Here is a 17,463-nt window from a genome sequence, read left to right as displayed (position 1 = left end):
CTAATCACCACACCCATGAAGAAACTGGGAACATGGCAACAGCCTACGCTGAGGGGTGCGCTCCGAGAGTTGTCAAACATTATCTTTGTATTTATTGCAACGACCTTTTCATTTGAATTACTAAACAATTAACTTTGAGCCTTAAACTTAAGATTAATTTCTAAATGCAATAGTATCGAATTCCATGCAACATAATACATAAACCTATCGTGTTGCAATAGCTCTAGTTTACCCACAGGGAAATGGTATTGTCTGTCAGCTCCCTCAACAAAAAGAAATAGAATGGGATACAGGAAACATATTGTTGTAAATGTACATATACAGGTGAGCCGGGATCGTATCATCACTTATCTGACTGTTTATTTAAGATAAGAATATTATTTTTGAAACTTAGAAGCTATTGCCATTCAATATTTCACGAAACTAACTCGCATGCTGGCCACAGTAAGGAATAACTGCCGAGATGGGAAGTGAAAGATCTGCTAGTTTAAATGTTCTGTTAACATAACTAAAGCGGAGCTGTAAACGGTGCTTTACCCGAAATGATGGGTAGCTTATTTGAATGATATCACTATCCACTGCATAGACTTATTCTATATGATTACGCATATTCAGTTGACAATCTGTAGGTCTCAACAGAACTGTTTATATTTTTTTAATACAAAAAAAAAAAACTTTGACTAAATCTAGAAAAGCAGCCGAGCTCAGTTTTGAATTAAACTCGACTGATAGCCGTGGATGAATTGAGATTGTATGGCAACTCTGTGAGTCCATGGTTTCTGCAAGGGATAACACTTTTCCGTATAGAACATCTCGTGTTAAATGATTCATAGTGATTTAGGATGTAGCGGCATCCGCATATGTTTTATTTACCTAATGGTCAAGGCCTACTTCTTTATCTGAGGCTGTTGGGAGAGGTGTACATGGTTTGGTCTAAGTGCAAAGCGGTAGGCAAGTAGGCTGCTTGAAAAGGATTTCTCTCCGGTAGGACATGATGCATTTTTAATGGGGCCAATGAAAGAGAGCAGTGGGAAAGGATTTTCCTCATCTCTGCGAGAGCTATAATCAATGAGGGAGAGATGAAAGTTGCCCAGCCCCTTGCTTTCCTTTTGGGATGGCATGGGGGCTCAGATTAAGTCTAATTGAATTCACACAGCAGTAGATTAAGCATGCCAATCCCCTTTTCCCTAAATGCATTATGAGGATAAGGATTAAAAATGATAGCCGAGTTCCACATGTTGATAAGTGAAAGTCAGACCGAGGGTATTTTGTCATCTCAGGAGTTGACTAAGGATTATGTTTTGTTCAAAACAACTTAAGGAAGCTATTACGTAATTAGTCAGAGTTTGACCACACACCGTCTCACTTAATACCAGCAATGATAGCAATTTCATATCATTTCATTACTTGAATGTTGGTGCCTGACACTGATAGATTACTATTCTGTGTAAAATATTACAAATATCCATCATAAACAATATTTTAGCACACATTAGTGTCAACGGTGGCACTATGATGTAGCTTTTTGGATTTGCTGAAGAACTAGAGAAAGTACACGTGTGGTTTTATTTTGACATTCTATTTCATCTATTCTATTTTCCTTCTATGTCATCTTATTCATTCATTACCATGCACCCAACACTGACCTCTTGAAGGGTACCAACCTCTACTGAACAGACCAACCAAAATCACAAGCCAACTGGAAATCAGACTCAAGGTGCACATCCCTCCCCAATCACATCCCATGGTCGATTGCTTGGCAACCAAAAGAAGATGGAGGGAGCTAATGACACTGTAAAAATAGCACATCAATAGCTTGGTGTCTGGAAGAAAAAAAAACACATGCCGCAGCATCTATAAATAGCCTTACAGCTGAGGACCAGGTATCCTCTGTGTACAGTATTCATTGTCTTCCGTAGCACGTAACTTCTTACACTCTAACCTTCGGAGTTGAAATCAGATGAGTCAGGTGACGGACCATTTTATAATGCTATTCATCATTTCGATACTTGTGAATGGAGCTACAGTTATATCCTGGTAACAAAGTGAAAGCAGACCAAAAAGAATAGCTGGTGTAGGTGCTGTCTAAAATGACACACAGCAGTTAGTATGACACAGACTGAATCCTCAATTTATTCAGCACTTTATTCACTACTTACATTACCACAAACGGCCTACAATTGTGTACAACCCTAGGACGACTAGTCCCAAATGGACAAAATATGTGGGTGATTGGAAGCATAGATCAGATGAGAGGCTTCGGGATGTGAAATGAAATGAGGCACACAAAAAAAAGCTTTGGCCACTTTTTTTTTCTTCTCCAGAGTATATGAAATGCGACGTATTGATGTGCACAAAGGACCAACAAGTGATGACTTCCAGTGTATCAAAAGCAATTAAAACATGTTTGAACAGTAAAACCTTAAAAGGCTATATCAGGGCTGTCTTATCCACCAGACAGATCTCCAGGGGAGGCTGGTCGTTGCCTGGGCAACCCCACAAATGGCAACTGACGTCAAGAAGGTAGGAGAAATACCAGAGAGATCCAGAGCTGCTATGCATAATGGATCATTGAAAAAAGCCCCGCTTGAAGAGTGCTAAAGTGACTTAAAATATGCGCGCCTCTCTGGCTCCCCACCATCACTCTCTCTGTCTGTGAGGAGAATAGATGTTGACAATCCAAGAGTTGCACATACTTACACTCCCCGGTCTGCCCTGGCACATTTGAAACTCGGTTTTGAGCCACCGTTCATTCCGTCCCACCATTCTATTAAAATGGAATCAAGAAATATTTGATCCTTGAAGCTCTTTGACATCAATCCATTTACTAATCGTCGTGGCAGATCAGTAGTGCTTCTCTTAGATGATGTAGAATATTCTACTCTTGAAACTTGCTTATAGTCTATAATATGCTTATTGTCACGTGTGTGACTACACTAGAATTCATATGTTCATTTTTATTCTTATTGGAAAATTGGTCATGGTCTGCTCCTTTTTGCATTACCAACCACATCCTCCCACTGAATTGCTTCTCCCAAGGTTTTTTCAAATTTTATTCTCTCTCAAAGTTTTTTTCTTGTCTTATTTGAGGGTTTTGGTTGGTTATCAGTGCTGATCTGTAGGCAGCTGCCAAGCCCTTTGTTACGCTGCTTGTAAAAATGACTATACAAATGAAGTTGGATTTGATTCATGACTACTTATTACAATTCTTACAAATAAAATGGTCACCAATGAGAAATGTTGCCTGGTTCTAACGTATCATCACAACCTTGATAGGGAAGCCATCTGAATTGGATCCACATATGCTTTTAGTCCACAAATCACGGTCATCGTCGTGATAATGAAACCTCATTCCAGAGCAGAACTACAGGCAATCACTCTTCTACCAGTGCAACTTGGTCCTTGTCTTATCTGTGAGCTATTGTTGGCCCCGTAAGAGTCACGGTGGCAGCTTGTTGAAGTGTCCTCATCATGTCTGTGATAGTGCATCTCGTGCAGTGTTAGAGTCACACTCTGGGGAAGCGTGACACTGATAGAGCATGTTTGTATGTGTACGCAAAGAGACAAAAGCAATCTATCCAGCAAATAAATACAGCCGTGCTATAAACGTACCACACACATAGATGCTGGATCGTTGCACTGGTCTATGTTGTGAGTTAGGTCTGGGTTCCAGAGACTACTTTGGATATCAGCGTTAAAGCTATGCGAGTGTCTGCACTAAAGACGGTATTTTCGAGTCTGTTCTCAACTGAACAACATAACTTGAGTAGACGGGCCTCAGATTCAGGACTCAAGGCTCCAGAGGAAATGTACTGTGAGAAGAAATGAAAGTGTAGCCATTCAGGGGAATCCCAAGGACTTGAAATCAGGGATGCAATAGATTATATGCAACATGAACTGACTTGCATTACATTTCTTTTGTTTATTTAACCAATAAATCATGTCATAGGTTCGGGAAAATTGGTGGCAGGTCTTTTTGCTCCCCAACACTTTTCTGGAACTGGTTTAATAAAAAAATTAAAAAAGGATGCGAAAATGTCAAGCCACGATATCCCCTCTGCTTTCACTGTACAATAACTCTGTGTGTTCCTTCCTGGGCTGTTAAAACACTAGGATACCAAATCATTAATTCATAACCAAGCCCACAATTAATTTGACCTGACATTTTGGTGCACTCCAGGTTTAAGACACAAGATAAGACCGAGGCACTACCCCATGTGCGTGTGTGACAGCACACAACACGCCACTCCTTACCAGAAGCAAGACCAACAGTTGAACTGCCTTACTTGCCTTTTGCACACTGTCCGCATGCCATACATTCAACAAATGCCCAAAACATGCAAATATACTACAGGGTATTGAGCGCTTTTACCTTCTTCAATGCAGACGCGTGGGAGGGGAAATGGGCGTTTTCCACATATGTCCTTGTGTGCATGGGTTGTGAGCAGCACAGGCAGTAGTGTGGTTTCAGTTCTTCCTCTACTCAGTCTGAATTCTGCAAGGAAGAGCTGTAATGTAGAGGTTGATGCATGAGGCAGGGGGTGGGTGGGTGTGTGTGTGTGCGTGTGTGTGTGAGTGAGTGGGTGATACAGGAGAGGGGAGAGGGAGTTGTATTTTAAAGGGACATAACTTTATTTCTAAGATGGATATGGATCTTGATTGTGGCTATTTATAAAGGTATGCTAGTACACGTCTGCATCAATTTACTGACCTGGTTATGGAAGGGACGGGTAGTACCTTAGTTACTAAGGTCTGAGTTCATTGCTTAACATAAACAATCTAAACATACATCATCCCTAAACATACACAATATAAATTGTTACAGCATCATAAAACAGTTATTGGACAGTGTTGTTGTATAGTGTCTGATAGCTGCTGTGCACCGTGATAATGCTTGATTCTCATATGAAGGTTATTAACTTAAAAGACATTCACATTTATTGCACCACATTTTGTTGTTGATCAGTTTACTCGCTCTGAGCGCAATAGGCTTGCTTTCTCACAGTAACTTGACGTTAACGTCATGGTTGGAAGCGGATGTGACGAACCCATTGTTCACATTGATTGGATAGTCCTCTCAAGGTAGCATGGCGCCTCGTTAGGTTGCACGAAATTAGCGAATTTCTTTTGTTGTGACCAAACGTTTAGCTAGTGACTCTGTGTTTCTAGTTTTGTATTTTTCTAGATCGGGACATTTGTGATCATTCATCATTAGAGAGGATGAGTGGTGGAGTGTATGGAGGCGGTGAGTGTTATCTTCAGGACAACATTTTGTGAAAAAACCTGCCACGTTGTTTCGCTGAAAGCTCTGCATTTCTGCAACCAAGCTAGCGTTAGCTAGCTAACGGGTAGCTTGCCAGCTAGCTGAAATGTCTGGACATTATTCTAGATAGAGCCACATCCAGTTATAAATTATACACACTGCACAATTTATTATCTGTAATAGTTTGAGAAGTAATAAAAGGCCACAAAATTACTATTTACATGGGTGTAGTCCAGTTAAAGAAGCTAATATCATCACATAACTATCACATGTTAGCAACTATCTAGTTAGCTGGAATGAATGAATCAAATATCCTAGCACATACTAGGGTCATTCATTTCATGTTTTACATAAAAACATGAAGTTTACAGTATATCAAAAACAAGAATTTTCTTGTTTTTGCCATATCAATGAGCCAGTTAACTTGCAAACTAACTTGTTAGTTTATTAGAATGAAAACATTGTTTTTGTCTACAACGGTAGTAAAACTGTGATGTATTCTGCAGATGAGGTTGGAGCCTTGGTGTTTGATATTGGTTCGTATTCAGTGAGGGCTGGCTATGCTGGAGAAGATTGTCCCAAGGTAAGTGGAACAGTCGGATGACCTGATTAACTTGACTATATCATCCTCATTTGAATATTCATTTTCTTGTCAAGGTTATTGCAATGTCGGAAAAGGAGGTCTGTTACACTTGAGACTGTCAACATGAATTTAGTCCGAACTTGGGCACCCATCTCACTTGCTTCAATCATACCTCATTTAGAACAAATAAATGGTCAAGTGTCAGTAAGACATTGTGTCCGTGCCAGTCATCCATCATATTCTGATATATTCAGATCGCTCCTCGGTCAGTCTGTTAATGTGTGTTCAACCGCAATGCATTCGTAACAGCATTCAGCGACGCTTCATCCCGCCCGAAGACTTTTACATAAACGCATCACGCCGTGCTCAATGTGCTCACTGTCGACAGAATGACGCGCGACGGCCATGGGCATTTTCACAAGCGTGCCATTGAAAAGACAGCGGCCGTCACTGTGACACTGTTGTGTGTGTGTGTGTGTGTGTGTGCGTGTGCGTGTGTGTGTGGTCAGGCAGACTTCCCCACGGTGATTGGCGTGACCCTGGACCGGGAGGATGGCAGCACGCCGATGGAGACGGACGGTGACAAGGGCAAGCAGAGCGGCACCACCTACTACATCGACACCAACCAGCTGAGGGTGGCCCGGGAGAACATGGAGGTCATGTCCCCCCTCAAGAACGGCATGAGTGAGTCCGGCCCGCCCACCCCCCGCGGCACCCGATCCTGGACGCGTTGTCTGTTACGGCTGCGCTGGCGTGCCGTCGTTCGGATGAGCGGAGGGGGAAGTGGATGCTGAATGGGAGGCCAGCTGTGTGCTTTTAGACCTTTTTTTTTTTTTTATGATTTAGTTCGTCATCGTTAGTGGTTTCTTTACAGACCGGGTCATCGGTTTGGGGTCAGGTGAAGGCGTATTGATGAGCGCGTTTCCTCAGAACTGTCCATGGTGCTGAAGTTTTGTTGACGCATGCGGCCCATGTAAACAAACACTTGTCCTTGTCCCACCGTGCATTTCACGGTGAAGCGCTGCACATGCTGGGAAATCTTACCAGCTTGCTTGCTGGTGCCGTTGTATGGTGAAAGTATGCCTGCTCGGCGACCTGGCTGATGCTCATGTGAAATCAGTTCAGGGGAGTTGGGCTATTTAGAGGAGAGAAACTGTGACACCAATCTTAATTGCGGCATAACTGCATTGTGGGAGCCGAGGCCCCCTTAGGGGACTGACCTGGTACATTTACCCATTTGCTCAAATTATCAAAGCTCGTCCATCTATTTTCTCCTCCCTGACCCAGCAACAAGAGAGAGAGAGAGAGAGGGGGGGGGGGGGGGGTTAGCGTTCGATTGTAGGAGGATTTGGAGTGTGGAGCATACCTAGTAGGTTTGCTGACTGCTCAGAAACATGCCACTGTGGATCAGTATCTCTTATGTGGTGCCTATACATTTTCTCACTGTATTGTACACCATTCTATGAGTCTGTATAAACCCCTATAGCTGATTTGTGCGTCTCCCCCATCTCTTTCCAGTTGAGGACTGGGACAGCTTCCAGGCCATTCTCGACCACACCTACAAGATGCACTTCAAGTCTGAACCCAGTCTGCATCCGGTTCTCATGTCAGAAGCATCGGTGAGTTTGTCTCTTTAGGCAGGCATTTGTAGACGCTGAACATCAAATGAATATCTAGGGGGATATTAGTTTTACTTTTATGTGCTTATAACGACACCATGGTTATCAAATCATTAAAATCACTAAATACTTTAAATATTTCTATGTATTCAAAATAAATATTCATTCATTAATTTAATATTCAATCTACAAAGCATCATGAAAATTGGCTGGATATCGTCAACATTTCAGTCCTGAGTTATGCCAAGGCCTATGTGAACTGTCATTTAGTTGTGGATACATTTGTAGCTGTTGAGCTACAGGGGTCAGTGTGCTGTGTTTTGGCTTTGAAAATGTATGCTTCATATCTGCTTTTCTCCTGTCTTGGGCAGTGGAACACACGAGCAAAGCGTGAGAAGCTAACAGAGCTGATGTTTGAGCATTACAACATCCCGGCCTTCTTCCTGTGCAAAACAGCGGTGTTGTCCTCGTATCCTTTGACCCACACTGGACCCACAGGTGTTCTCTCACGACAGGGCCGCTGTTGGTCATGTAGATAGAAAGACGCGTGATGCGATTTAAACCCTATCCTCTATCTCCTTTAACTCTCGGGTTGTCCAGCTTTGCCAACGGGCGGTCCACAGGGTTGGTGCTCGACAGCGGAGCCACGCACACGACAGCCATTCCGGTGCATGATGGTTACGTCCTGCAGCAAGGTGAAGGCCCGCCTCTTTCTTTCCCCCCACAATTCAGTTCATCCTTTTTTGAAATTGAAGACGTTCAATAATGTTGGCCCACGCCAAAGTTTGATTTTAAAAGCTGGAAAAGGGCTGGTGCCACGCTCACCCCTCCCCTCGGCAAACCGAATCCCCCTTTGGAAACACCGCAAGGAGGAAGGAATAGCAAGACATAGTATCATGGTTTGACATTTTATCAACTTCTGAATCATCCCCTTACATTCAAGACAAATATTTGGAGGAAATGGCAGCCATTTTGGCACAACCTCAAGGTCTAGTCTTTCTGGAGTGAGGCCATTCGAGAAGGAGACGCACTGAAACAACACCCGAGGAACCGCACCGGAAACCAAACAGGCACATAAATAGGGACGAGAAACGCCAGGAAATCAATGGAGCCTTTTTAGTTGATATGATATGGGGGGGGTACGGTCGTTTGAAAGAGTGTATCGTATTGAGGTCATTAAGGACAACTGAATCCTGCTTGATTCTTTAAGCTTGTATCATTGTCTGCCAAGGTGATTTGATTCTGAAGGGTTGAACATTTTTTCCACCCCCATTTATAGGTTGATATTGTTTAAAGCTACTTGTCTACACATTTTGTACATGCCAAAGTATTGCACACACATTAATCATGGGAGAAAAAAAAGTTGGTTCAGAACATTTGAATGAATATGCCTATATCAAACACAGTTGGAAGGGTTTGATCTTTTGTAACGCATGGCTCAATTGTCCAAACAGACTGAATTCTCTTTGTGTGTTTCTACTTCTAAAGCCGAGTCTGTTTTCTTCTTGTTTTACAGGAATCGTTAAGTCTCCCTTGGCCGGGGATTTTATGAGTATGCAATGTAGAGAGCTATTTCAAGAGTTGAATGTTGAAATAGTCCCTCCTTACATGATTGCATCAAAGGTGAGACCTGCTAAAGTAAGTCAAAACCATTCATTTCAGAGATGCCACATCTCATTTACTTTGGTGCTATTATAACGGTGGTGGGGCGTTGTAAGTACAATTTACAGACATTTTAAAATGTGTCTCATCATCAACACGGTCCTGTTGTGTGTAGTCCTGTCGTGTGCACCCATTGCATGTCAGTTATACCACGTTTGGGCACAGCCATTGCTTACAAATAAGTCGTGTTTATTATTGCATATGTGTATGGTATTGATGTTTTGAAAAAAGAAAGTGCATGCATTGATGTTGATGTTTGAGAACGAGGATCACAAATGATACTGTAAATATGTTTGCTATGTGCTTGCATGAGCATCAACTTGAGGCTGGCTGTTTTAATAGGCTGCTTTTTATGAGCATTATTGACCATGGTTGATTTCAAATGAATTAAACCAACTAATTTATGATTACTCACAATTGAAGTATAAAAGAAAAAAAACAATAAACTTATTTTATGATATCGTGGCATTTTACTGCATCTAAAAGGCATAGGTGTACTATATGCCTGCATGGAAGACTATGACGACAAAAAAATAAAAACATTTCATACATCATCATTCATGCCTCACGTTTACGACTACAGCATGACATGCTGGCCCACTTTCCTCATGCCTCCCATCGACCGTCGGTCTACATGTGGGCTCCCCCCCACCCCCCCCTCCTCCATCACACACGAACACACCATCCCTCATCTCGACAGCCCCACTGCCTGACTGTGTGTGTGTACTTTCAGGATGCGGTCCGCGAGGGCTCCCCGGCCAGCTGGAAGAAGAAGGAGAAGCTGCCTCAAGTCACCCGCTCCTGGCACAACTACATGTGCAACGTAAGCGAGCCACGCCCTCGATCCAGATCTTTTCCGCAGCCAGATGTCGACTGTGTCCCGCGGCCGGCGCTTTGTCACCGTTCTAGCTCCGGCCGAGTGGCTCAAAGGGAAGGGGGCCTGTCACCTGTTTGTCTTGCGGAAGGCTGCCGGCTAACATCCGGAAGATGCCGGACTGCAGGCGTGGTTGCTCCTAGCATAGGGAGGGGATCGCTGTGTTGATGGTTTTTAGTCGAGCGCATTGCCTTTGATTTGAAAATAGAGCTTGGTTTTTCTCCGTTCCAAAGACGGTGATCCAGGACTTCCAAGCTTCTGTGCTGCAGGTGTCGGACTCCCCCTACGACGAACAGTAAGTCCCGTCCTCTCCATGGCCGGCAGTCAATTTCACAGTGCCGGCTGTGCCATGGTGAAGCTCCATCACGGTGGTAATCTGTCTCCCTTCACAGAGTGGCAGCCCAGATGCCCACAGTTCATTACGAACTACCCAACGGCTACAACTGTGACTTTGGGGCAGAAAGACTGAAGATTCCAGAGGGTCTCTTCGATCCCTCCAATGCCAAGGTGGGAAATCAGCATAAGTATTTGCAAATCATTTGAGGGTGTTATTAGATTTTTGGCAATAACATTGGATTAGTTTTGTTTTTCCCCCATGGTACTGAAACAAAATGCTGTTTTCAAAACTCGGTGTTGTTTCGATGCTTCGCAGGGCTTGTCAGGCAACACCATGCTAGGGGTAGGTCACGTGGTCACCACCAGCGTGGGCATGTGCGACATCGACATTCGGCCGGTGAGTGCCAATAGTTGCCCGACAACTTCACGAAAACCCCAGACAAACAAACGAATGACGTCATTCTGCAATGAAGAGAATACACAATGGATGTCATTCCCCCCCCAAAATTTATATATATATACACACTGCCTGTATTCGTTTTGACTTTCCACAGGAATTCTACTGATTCGTTTCCTTTTCTTCCAGGGTCTGTATGGCAGTGTGGTGGTCACTGGAGGAAACACGCTGATCCAGGGCTTCACCGACCGACTCAACAGAGAGCTCTCCCAGAAGACCCCTCCTGTGAGTGACATATAGACCCCCTATCTCAAGGAGACGACATGCTAACCTCATTTCTGAAGAGCACAAACGTAGTCCATGAACACATTTGTGGCACTTGGAAAGTTCTGTAGATGTTACTGTCCCTACGGCGGCAGTTTTTTTTCCCAACATGTCTCCCTTTTGTCATTTCCAGAGCATGAGGCTAAAGCTGATCGCCAACAACACGACTGTGGAGCGCAGGTTCAGTGCCTGGATAGGAGGCTCCATCCTAGCATCGCTAGTGAGTGGGCCACAGCACCGTCACGCCAACTGTATAGAAACAGCAGTTTGACTTGTCAGACATGCCTTCTTCCATCAAATACACAATCGCAGGTTACAGTTTGGGGGAAAAAAAGCGACGATTATTTAAAGTTGTCTTTTGTCTGTCAGGGAACCTTCCAGCAAATGTGGATCTCCAAACAAGAGTACGAAGAGGGCGGGAAGCAGTGCGTAGACAGGAAGTGCCCTTGATGGACCACCGAAACAGGTCTGCCTCCATAACCCACAGACACAAACGCATTCTCGTGAGACGTTTTAGCTGGGACTCAGGAACAACGAAGTACAGTCAATGTTTTTATAGCGTTTTTTTTTGTATAACGACGGTCTTGTCCGTCTCATATGACTAAGTAGAGATCGTTGACTTTAACTTACCATCTAACTCACCATTATGAATCCAGATCTCATAGCATTCCCTATAGCTATGAACAGAAAGGAAATTGTATCTCCATGTTGTCAGTAAGTGTTTTGATATCAAGCTCATTGTCAGGTTACACAATGATAGGCAGTGTGTCAATTTGGGCAAATTATCTTTTTTTTATACTCAGTGAATGAGCAGTAATTCACTAAGTGAGAAGGACTCACTTAAATATTGTCTGTATTTAATTTCACGTGTTGATATCATTGGGTATTTGCTGTCTTTTGAAAATAAAGTTCCCTTTTGTTAAATGATGTCCTAAATGTCAAGACTGGTGATGTTTTAAATTGTTTAATGTGAAAACCCATTACAATGACGTCATACAGAAAAACACATACCACAAAACAAAACATGAGCAAACGGTACATATGATCAATCTTAAAATTCATCAACATCTGTGCAGCAATAAAGTAACTTGAGTAGTTAGAGCATTACGACACATCGTGAAAACAAATGTCAAGCGTTGACATAAATAACAAGGTATACATTTTTACTGGTTTTGATAGCAAAAGACCGAGGGGGGGGGTCATGTTTCCACCGTCTCACGACTGGGCCTTCATCGGGGGGAACTTCTCCCGGAGCTTGGCTTGCTTCTTCATCTCGGTGTTGGCCTTCCTCACCCTGGCTCGGAGGTGTTTCTCAATACGGAGCCTAAAAGAAAAGAGGATACCTTACTTATCCAGCTTGACTCGGTGCAAAGTCGGCAGCTACTTGTGTGGTGACAATGGCATCTAAAGTGCTTAAAACGTGTAAATAGGGAGTCAGGTGGCTGAGCGGTTAGGGAATCAGGCTAGTATTCTGAAGGTTGCCTGTTCGATTCCCGGGCCGTGCAAAAATTATGTTGTGTCCTTGGGCAAGGCACGTCAACCTACTTGCCTCAGGGAGAATGTCCCTGTACTTACTGTAAGTCGCTCTGGATAAGAGGGTGTGCTAAATGTGTATATATTTATACACACACACACACATTGAGAGAGATTGAAATGAATGTGATGCATCGGTTTCTTTTCTTACCTTATATGGGGAAGAACAAATCTAGGTGTGTAGAAACGTTTTCGCTTGTACCTCTTGTTCATATACCAGGGAATGGCATGCTCTTTGAATCGGTACCTGGATGGAGCCACAAGCAGAAAAACAGCACCACTTGCGGTTAAGCTACTTGGAATGCAATGTTTGAATTACAGATGGGTGGTATCCAAAAGACTGATTGACCTGATGCGTCATGTCACTGCATTACTCGCACCTATGGCTGTCCTTTACTGAGTTTGATATTGGGACCTCTGACTTATGTGGCCACCTCACATAAAACACTGCTTCATCTTTTTACGCCACTTAAAGATACCCAGTGGTTTTTTTTCTTCGTTTTTGTAGTTGGTCAACGCAAGAGGAAGTTGAGGTAATTCAACCAACAGGTTGTGTAGTGTTGTTGGTCTGTACTCACCAGTAAACATGTCCAAAGAGTGACTTCCTCCAAGCTCCAGGTCTGGCTCTCTCCTGCCCTGTCTGCAGCATGCGCAAAGCATCTTCCCTCTCCTTCACCACCGTGTCCAGTCGCTTCATAGACCTCTCCACCTGGAGACGAGAGTTCGGCTGATTGAAGGTAGGCGTGAGGTAGGTGAGGGAGAGTCGGGTGGCTGAGCGGTTAGGGCATCGGTCTAGTAATCAGAAGGTTGGGCAAGGCACTTCACCCTACTTGCCTCGGGGGAATGTCCCTGTACTTAGTGTAAGTCGCTCTGAATAAGAGCGTATGCTAAATGACAATGTAAGGTATCCTGCTACTATGTCCTGTGATGTTTAATGTGAGGAAGCTTTGGCGTGTACCTTTTTTAGACGTTCAGGGCTTGGCATCTGCATGCACTGTCGTTTCGACTCCTGTTCAACGGTAAGCAACATGTTCTTCTCTTTCAGGAGTACATACCTGAAACAGCAGATGATGTTCCATTATTTCAATGAACGTGGCCTAGTATATGCACATTCCCGTGAGGGCATCAATGCCTTTTCTGTAGTTCATAGTGTGACCCTATCATTCCCTACCATAGTTTGTGTAGGTCTTCGTTACTTTTTGCCCTCAGATGCTTTGCTGTCCATGGAGCACCTGGTATCAATACAACATACAACAAATCTAAAGTAAGCGTAGGATGGGTACAATGGAATCCTCCATCCTGGTAACATTTGGTTCAAAAGCAATGCTTACCAGACTTCACCGTGGATTGTCCCCAGTTCTCGGGTAGGTCGAAGAACTCATCCAGCCCTCTTCTGCTGACAGTAGTGTGCAGGGGTCGACACTGACCTCGGTTGTGCCATGGTAAGCCCACAAGTGAGGCTGCTTGCCTGAAAAAATAATTATTATTTTTGAAGACTGGCCAAACTAGTGGAAGCCTGCTGCCTCTTCACGTTAGCCACGCAAATTAGACATAGCCTAAGTTACGTTTTTATGTTTGTTCTTACCTGGGTAGATTAGACTGTGATTTTGACAAATTGAAAGTGGCTTGTTGAGGTGATATAGAAGTAGATATTCTGATTGCGTTTTGAAACTGTTTGCAAAGTGTCAAAACGCGTCCTGCTGAGGTCGCCGCCATCTTTCCTATTGAATTTACCCAGCATGCATTAAAAAAGTGAGAAATAAAATTACATTAAATAAATTTTAAATGCCTGCTGTACCCTGGGAATTGTTTTATTTTTATTAACAACAACAACAACATTATTGGAACCAACAAAAGAAAATTGTAAGGATTGTATATATTTTTTCCCTTAGTAAACATGGCTGACTTCAACGTCAAATATCCATGGACCAAAGAGAACTCAAGTTCCAAGACTATGTGCCCTCAGTAGTGATGGTAGGCATGAGCGTTCTCCGGTCTGCTGCTGCGTTTGCAGCCAGACTAAATCCTTTAAAATCAGGAAATACTGCGGCTAATTTGCTCACAAGGACAATCCCACGCACAGATAAAGGTAAAAGGTTTATTAGGAGTTCACCAATTGATTTGTATTTTCATAAGAATGCCTATATCCTGCTGTGACCTTGTGGCTAAGCCTCGTTAGCCATGGCTAGCAAGCTAGCTAGCTAGGCTAACTAACGTCCAAGGGGAGGTTGAGAAGCCAACGTCCTCATCTAGATTTCTATCAACACTGCTAACTAGCTAGCAATCACAACTAGTGACAGTTACATAATATGTAATGCACCCATCTCATGTCCATTCTTGCGATTAGCAAGTAGTAGTACTGTTTGAGAAATTGACCAACACAACACCATCAACTAAGTCAAGACGAGTCAAAAAGGTGAATCTGTTAGTAGCTACCTGACAACACATGCAGTTGTTGTTGATTGGCGTTGTATTGTATATCACTATCTATATTTCTGTATAGTTATAATGTGTTCGCTTTGCTCACTTATATAATTGAAAACCACCTTTTGCTTTGTTGTAATGGGTCAGCTTTGTTTTTAAGCAGTCATAAGTGTAGTAGCCTACACTTGCCAATACTGTGTTTGTTGACTGTGGCACTGTTTTAGCAGTAGGTACTTAATCCTCAAGCAGAAATTGCAGCGTTGCAGCAGGCAAGAACAGGGAATAGGAAATCAAAAATAACAGGTTACCATTATCAAGTAACACAGTTTAAAAATACAAGATGGTTTTACTGGCAGTACAAGTCACAATTTGGGGTTCAGTATGTGTTGTAGTGTTTTGCTGATCACCTTATCCTTTTTGAATTTTAAGTGGCAATTCGCTGGGGAGGCCATGGAAAGCAGATGTTCATCATCAAACCCACCGAATTTTATGACAGGAGGTTTCTGCGTCTATTGGTAAGTGTTTGATAGGATAAAAGTTTTTTTTAATTTTTTATTCTGTTACGGTTATTTTTACATTGACATACGCGTCTGCCGTTTTGATGGCAAGACAACTGCAGTTTCAGAACTTACGACAGGTACACATCAGAAGTCCTTTTAACATAAGTTTTCTTCTTTTAGCAATTCTACATCTTGCTGACTGGAATTCCAATGGTTATCATTGTCACATCTGTGAATGTGTTTGTTGGTAAGTCTCATTGATTTGTTTCTAACTATTGATAAAATGTTTGATTTCAGTATGGTACACTCGTTTGATCTTGGTCATGTCAACATTATTTTGAACATACGAAAATAACTTGATTGTGTTTTAGGTGAGGCTGAGCTGGCTGAGATTCCAGAGGGCTATGAACCTGAATATTGGGAGTATTACAAGGTAGTGGCCTCGCTACCACAACTAACACACCTTCACCTTAAGACAAGCACATGAAATGCCCTGTTTGATTGTGACTTTGTGTGTCAGTTAAGAATTGGATGATTTTGATTGGACAATTAATGAACATGCTCATTGCTAAACATGTTGTCACGAGAACGAGCTTCTTGAGGTTGATGGGGACCTCGTCACTGTGTGTTTCTCTGCAGCACCCCATCACCAGGTGGATTTCACGGACCTTCTATGACTCCCCGGCAAAAGACTATGAGAAAATGATGGCTCTAATCCAGATTGAACAGGAGAAGGGCCAGCTGAGGTGAGCGACAGCCTGACTCTATAATCGATTCATTGTCTCATAAGCAATGAACTGTAGAGGCACCCCAGCAAGCGCTTAAAAAAAAAAACAAGCATCGGGGCACAGTATGATAAATGCCACATATTGCGAAATATATCGCATTCTCCTACGTACTTGTATTTGTCGTAGGGTCAACTTAAAAGAGTTAATGAAGACAGCAAGTGTTACAATGGCACTAGACTTAATTAAGATGCTTTCTTCATTCTGTGTTGTTTTTTTTCTTTTCTTCTTTCAGACGTACAGAGCTGGAGGTGCGTAAACACATGAGAGAGAAGGGAGATGGACCCTGGTTCCATATGCAGACCCTTGACAAGAATCTGATTGACAACAGCATCAAGTCAACACCTGACAACTAAACCATCCAGTCCAATCACCTACTGTATCAAGTCCCATCTGTTAGCGTTATACAGTGATGAATGCCACTGTGTGTGTATTTTTCCTCATTGCTTTAATAAAGTATATATAACTGAATTGTTTTTACTTTGTCATGAGCTTCACAATAATATTTGAGTCATCTTTGTTTCATCAAGGTTGCCTCGTACACACGTACATTTCCACATGAGGGCAGTGCTGAGTAGACACAACCTTAATTTGATGTAAGAGTTTGGAGGTATATTTTCAATTAAATGGAATTTAGGAAAATTAATGGTTTACTTTTATGTAATTGTTATTTAACTCATTTCATTGAGGCATCTTCAATTATGACAGTAACAAAACAATTTAAAAAGAAAAAATAATTCTAAATAATTGAGATATTGTTGAACACTATTAGTTGAAAACTCTTGTACTGTCTCCAATGATTGTCTAAAACAGTCACCTGGCATCAATTAAAACGTGCCTTGTGAAGATCAACGTATCTGTCCTGCATTTGTTTCCTGAAATGTCAGAATACCCTGCAATGTACTGCAGATGCATGACTTTCCCTTCTTTGTGTACGTTACCATTATCACAATTTGTATAAAGTAAATAAACGAGTGGCGATAATAGTAAGCCTTGGGTATATGGGTGGATTTATAAATTCTGTGGGTGGAACCCCTCTTATAAAATCGTTCGGTGCGCGTCATACAACCAGAATATTCGAGCTCCGAAATCCCCGGCTAGCTCGATAAGACAGAAATTTAATTCTTAAGTCATTTCTTTCGGGGGAAATTATTTTAGCGTTT

General features: G+C 42.6%; 3 protein-coding genes across 5 annotated transcripts; 2 read left to right on the top strand and 1 right to left on the bottom strand.

Annotated features, from left to right (window-relative positions):
- The first annotated feature begins 5,063 nt into the window (after positions 1–5,063).
- Positions 5,064–11,985, top strand: actl6a (actin-like 6A). Of its 3 annotated transcripts, XM_084675776.1 has the most exons (15): positions 5,064–5,082; positions 5,170–5,245; positions 5,770–5,846; positions 6,356–6,530; positions 7,365–7,465; positions 7,837–7,934; positions 8,066–8,160; positions 8,982–9,103; positions 9,861–9,950; positions 10,235–10,296; positions 10,394–10,508; positions 10,654–10,734; positions 10,924–11,019; positions 11,192–11,278; positions 11,428–11,985. In XM_084675776.1, exons 2-15 carry the CDS (start codon positions 5,221–5,223, stop codon positions 11,506–11,508), a joined length of 1,305 nt encoding a protein of 434 aa, XP_084531902.1. In that variant the 5' UTR covers positions 5,064–5,082; positions 5,170–5,220; the 3' UTR covers positions 11,509–11,985. The 3 variants fall into 3 exon arrangements, with proteins under 3 accessions (XP_084531902.1, XP_084531903.1, XP_084531900.1); XM_084675777.1 differs by lacking the exon at positions 5,064–5,082 and having other exon boundaries at positions 5,089–5,245; positions 8,982–9,088; XM_084675774.1 differs by lacking the exon at positions 5,064–5,082 and having other exon boundaries at positions 5,089–5,245.
- Positions 11,986–12,006: 21 nt separating this feature from the next.
- Positions 12,007–14,317, bottom strand: mrpl47 (mitochondrial ribosomal protein L47). The gene is made up of 7 exons (XM_084675779.1): positions 14,177–14,317; positions 13,923–14,059; positions 13,763–13,823; positions 13,550–13,646; positions 13,170–13,300; positions 12,743–12,838; positions 12,007–12,382 (listed from the first exon to the last, which is right to left on the bottom strand). Exons 1-7 carry the CDS (start codon positions 14,305–14,307, stop codon positions 12,274–12,276), a joined length of 762 nt encoding a protein of 253 aa, XP_084531905.1. The 5' UTR covers positions 14,308–14,317; the 3' UTR covers positions 12,007–12,273.
- Positions 14,318–14,499: 182 nt separating this feature from the next.
- Positions 14,500–16,771, top strand: ndufb5 (NADH:ubiquinone oxidoreductase subunit B5). The gene is made up of 6 exons (XM_084675778.1): positions 14,500–14,680; positions 15,445–15,530; positions 15,696–15,762; positions 15,887–15,948; positions 16,155–16,261; positions 16,536–16,771. The coding sequence occupies exons 1-6, from the start codon at positions 14,515–14,517 to the stop codon at positions 16,654–16,656; spliced, it is 609 nt and encodes a 202-aa protein (XP_084531904.1). The 5' UTR covers positions 14,500–14,514; the 3' UTR covers positions 16,657–16,771.
- Positions 16,772–17,463: the final 692 nt, after the last annotated feature.

The sequence above is a fragment of the Hypomesus nipponensis genome, chromosome 16 (genome assembly GCF_054491055.1).
Source record: "Hypomesus nipponensis isolate SF chromosome 16, ASM5449105v1, whole genome shotgun sequence".
Classification (NCBI taxonomy): domain Eukaryota; kingdom Metazoa; phylum Chordata; class Actinopteri; order Osmeriformes; family Osmeridae; genus Hypomesus; species Hypomesus nipponensis.
Note: the sequence above shows the minus strand (reverse complement) of the source record. Positions and strands in the feature narration are given on the sequence as shown.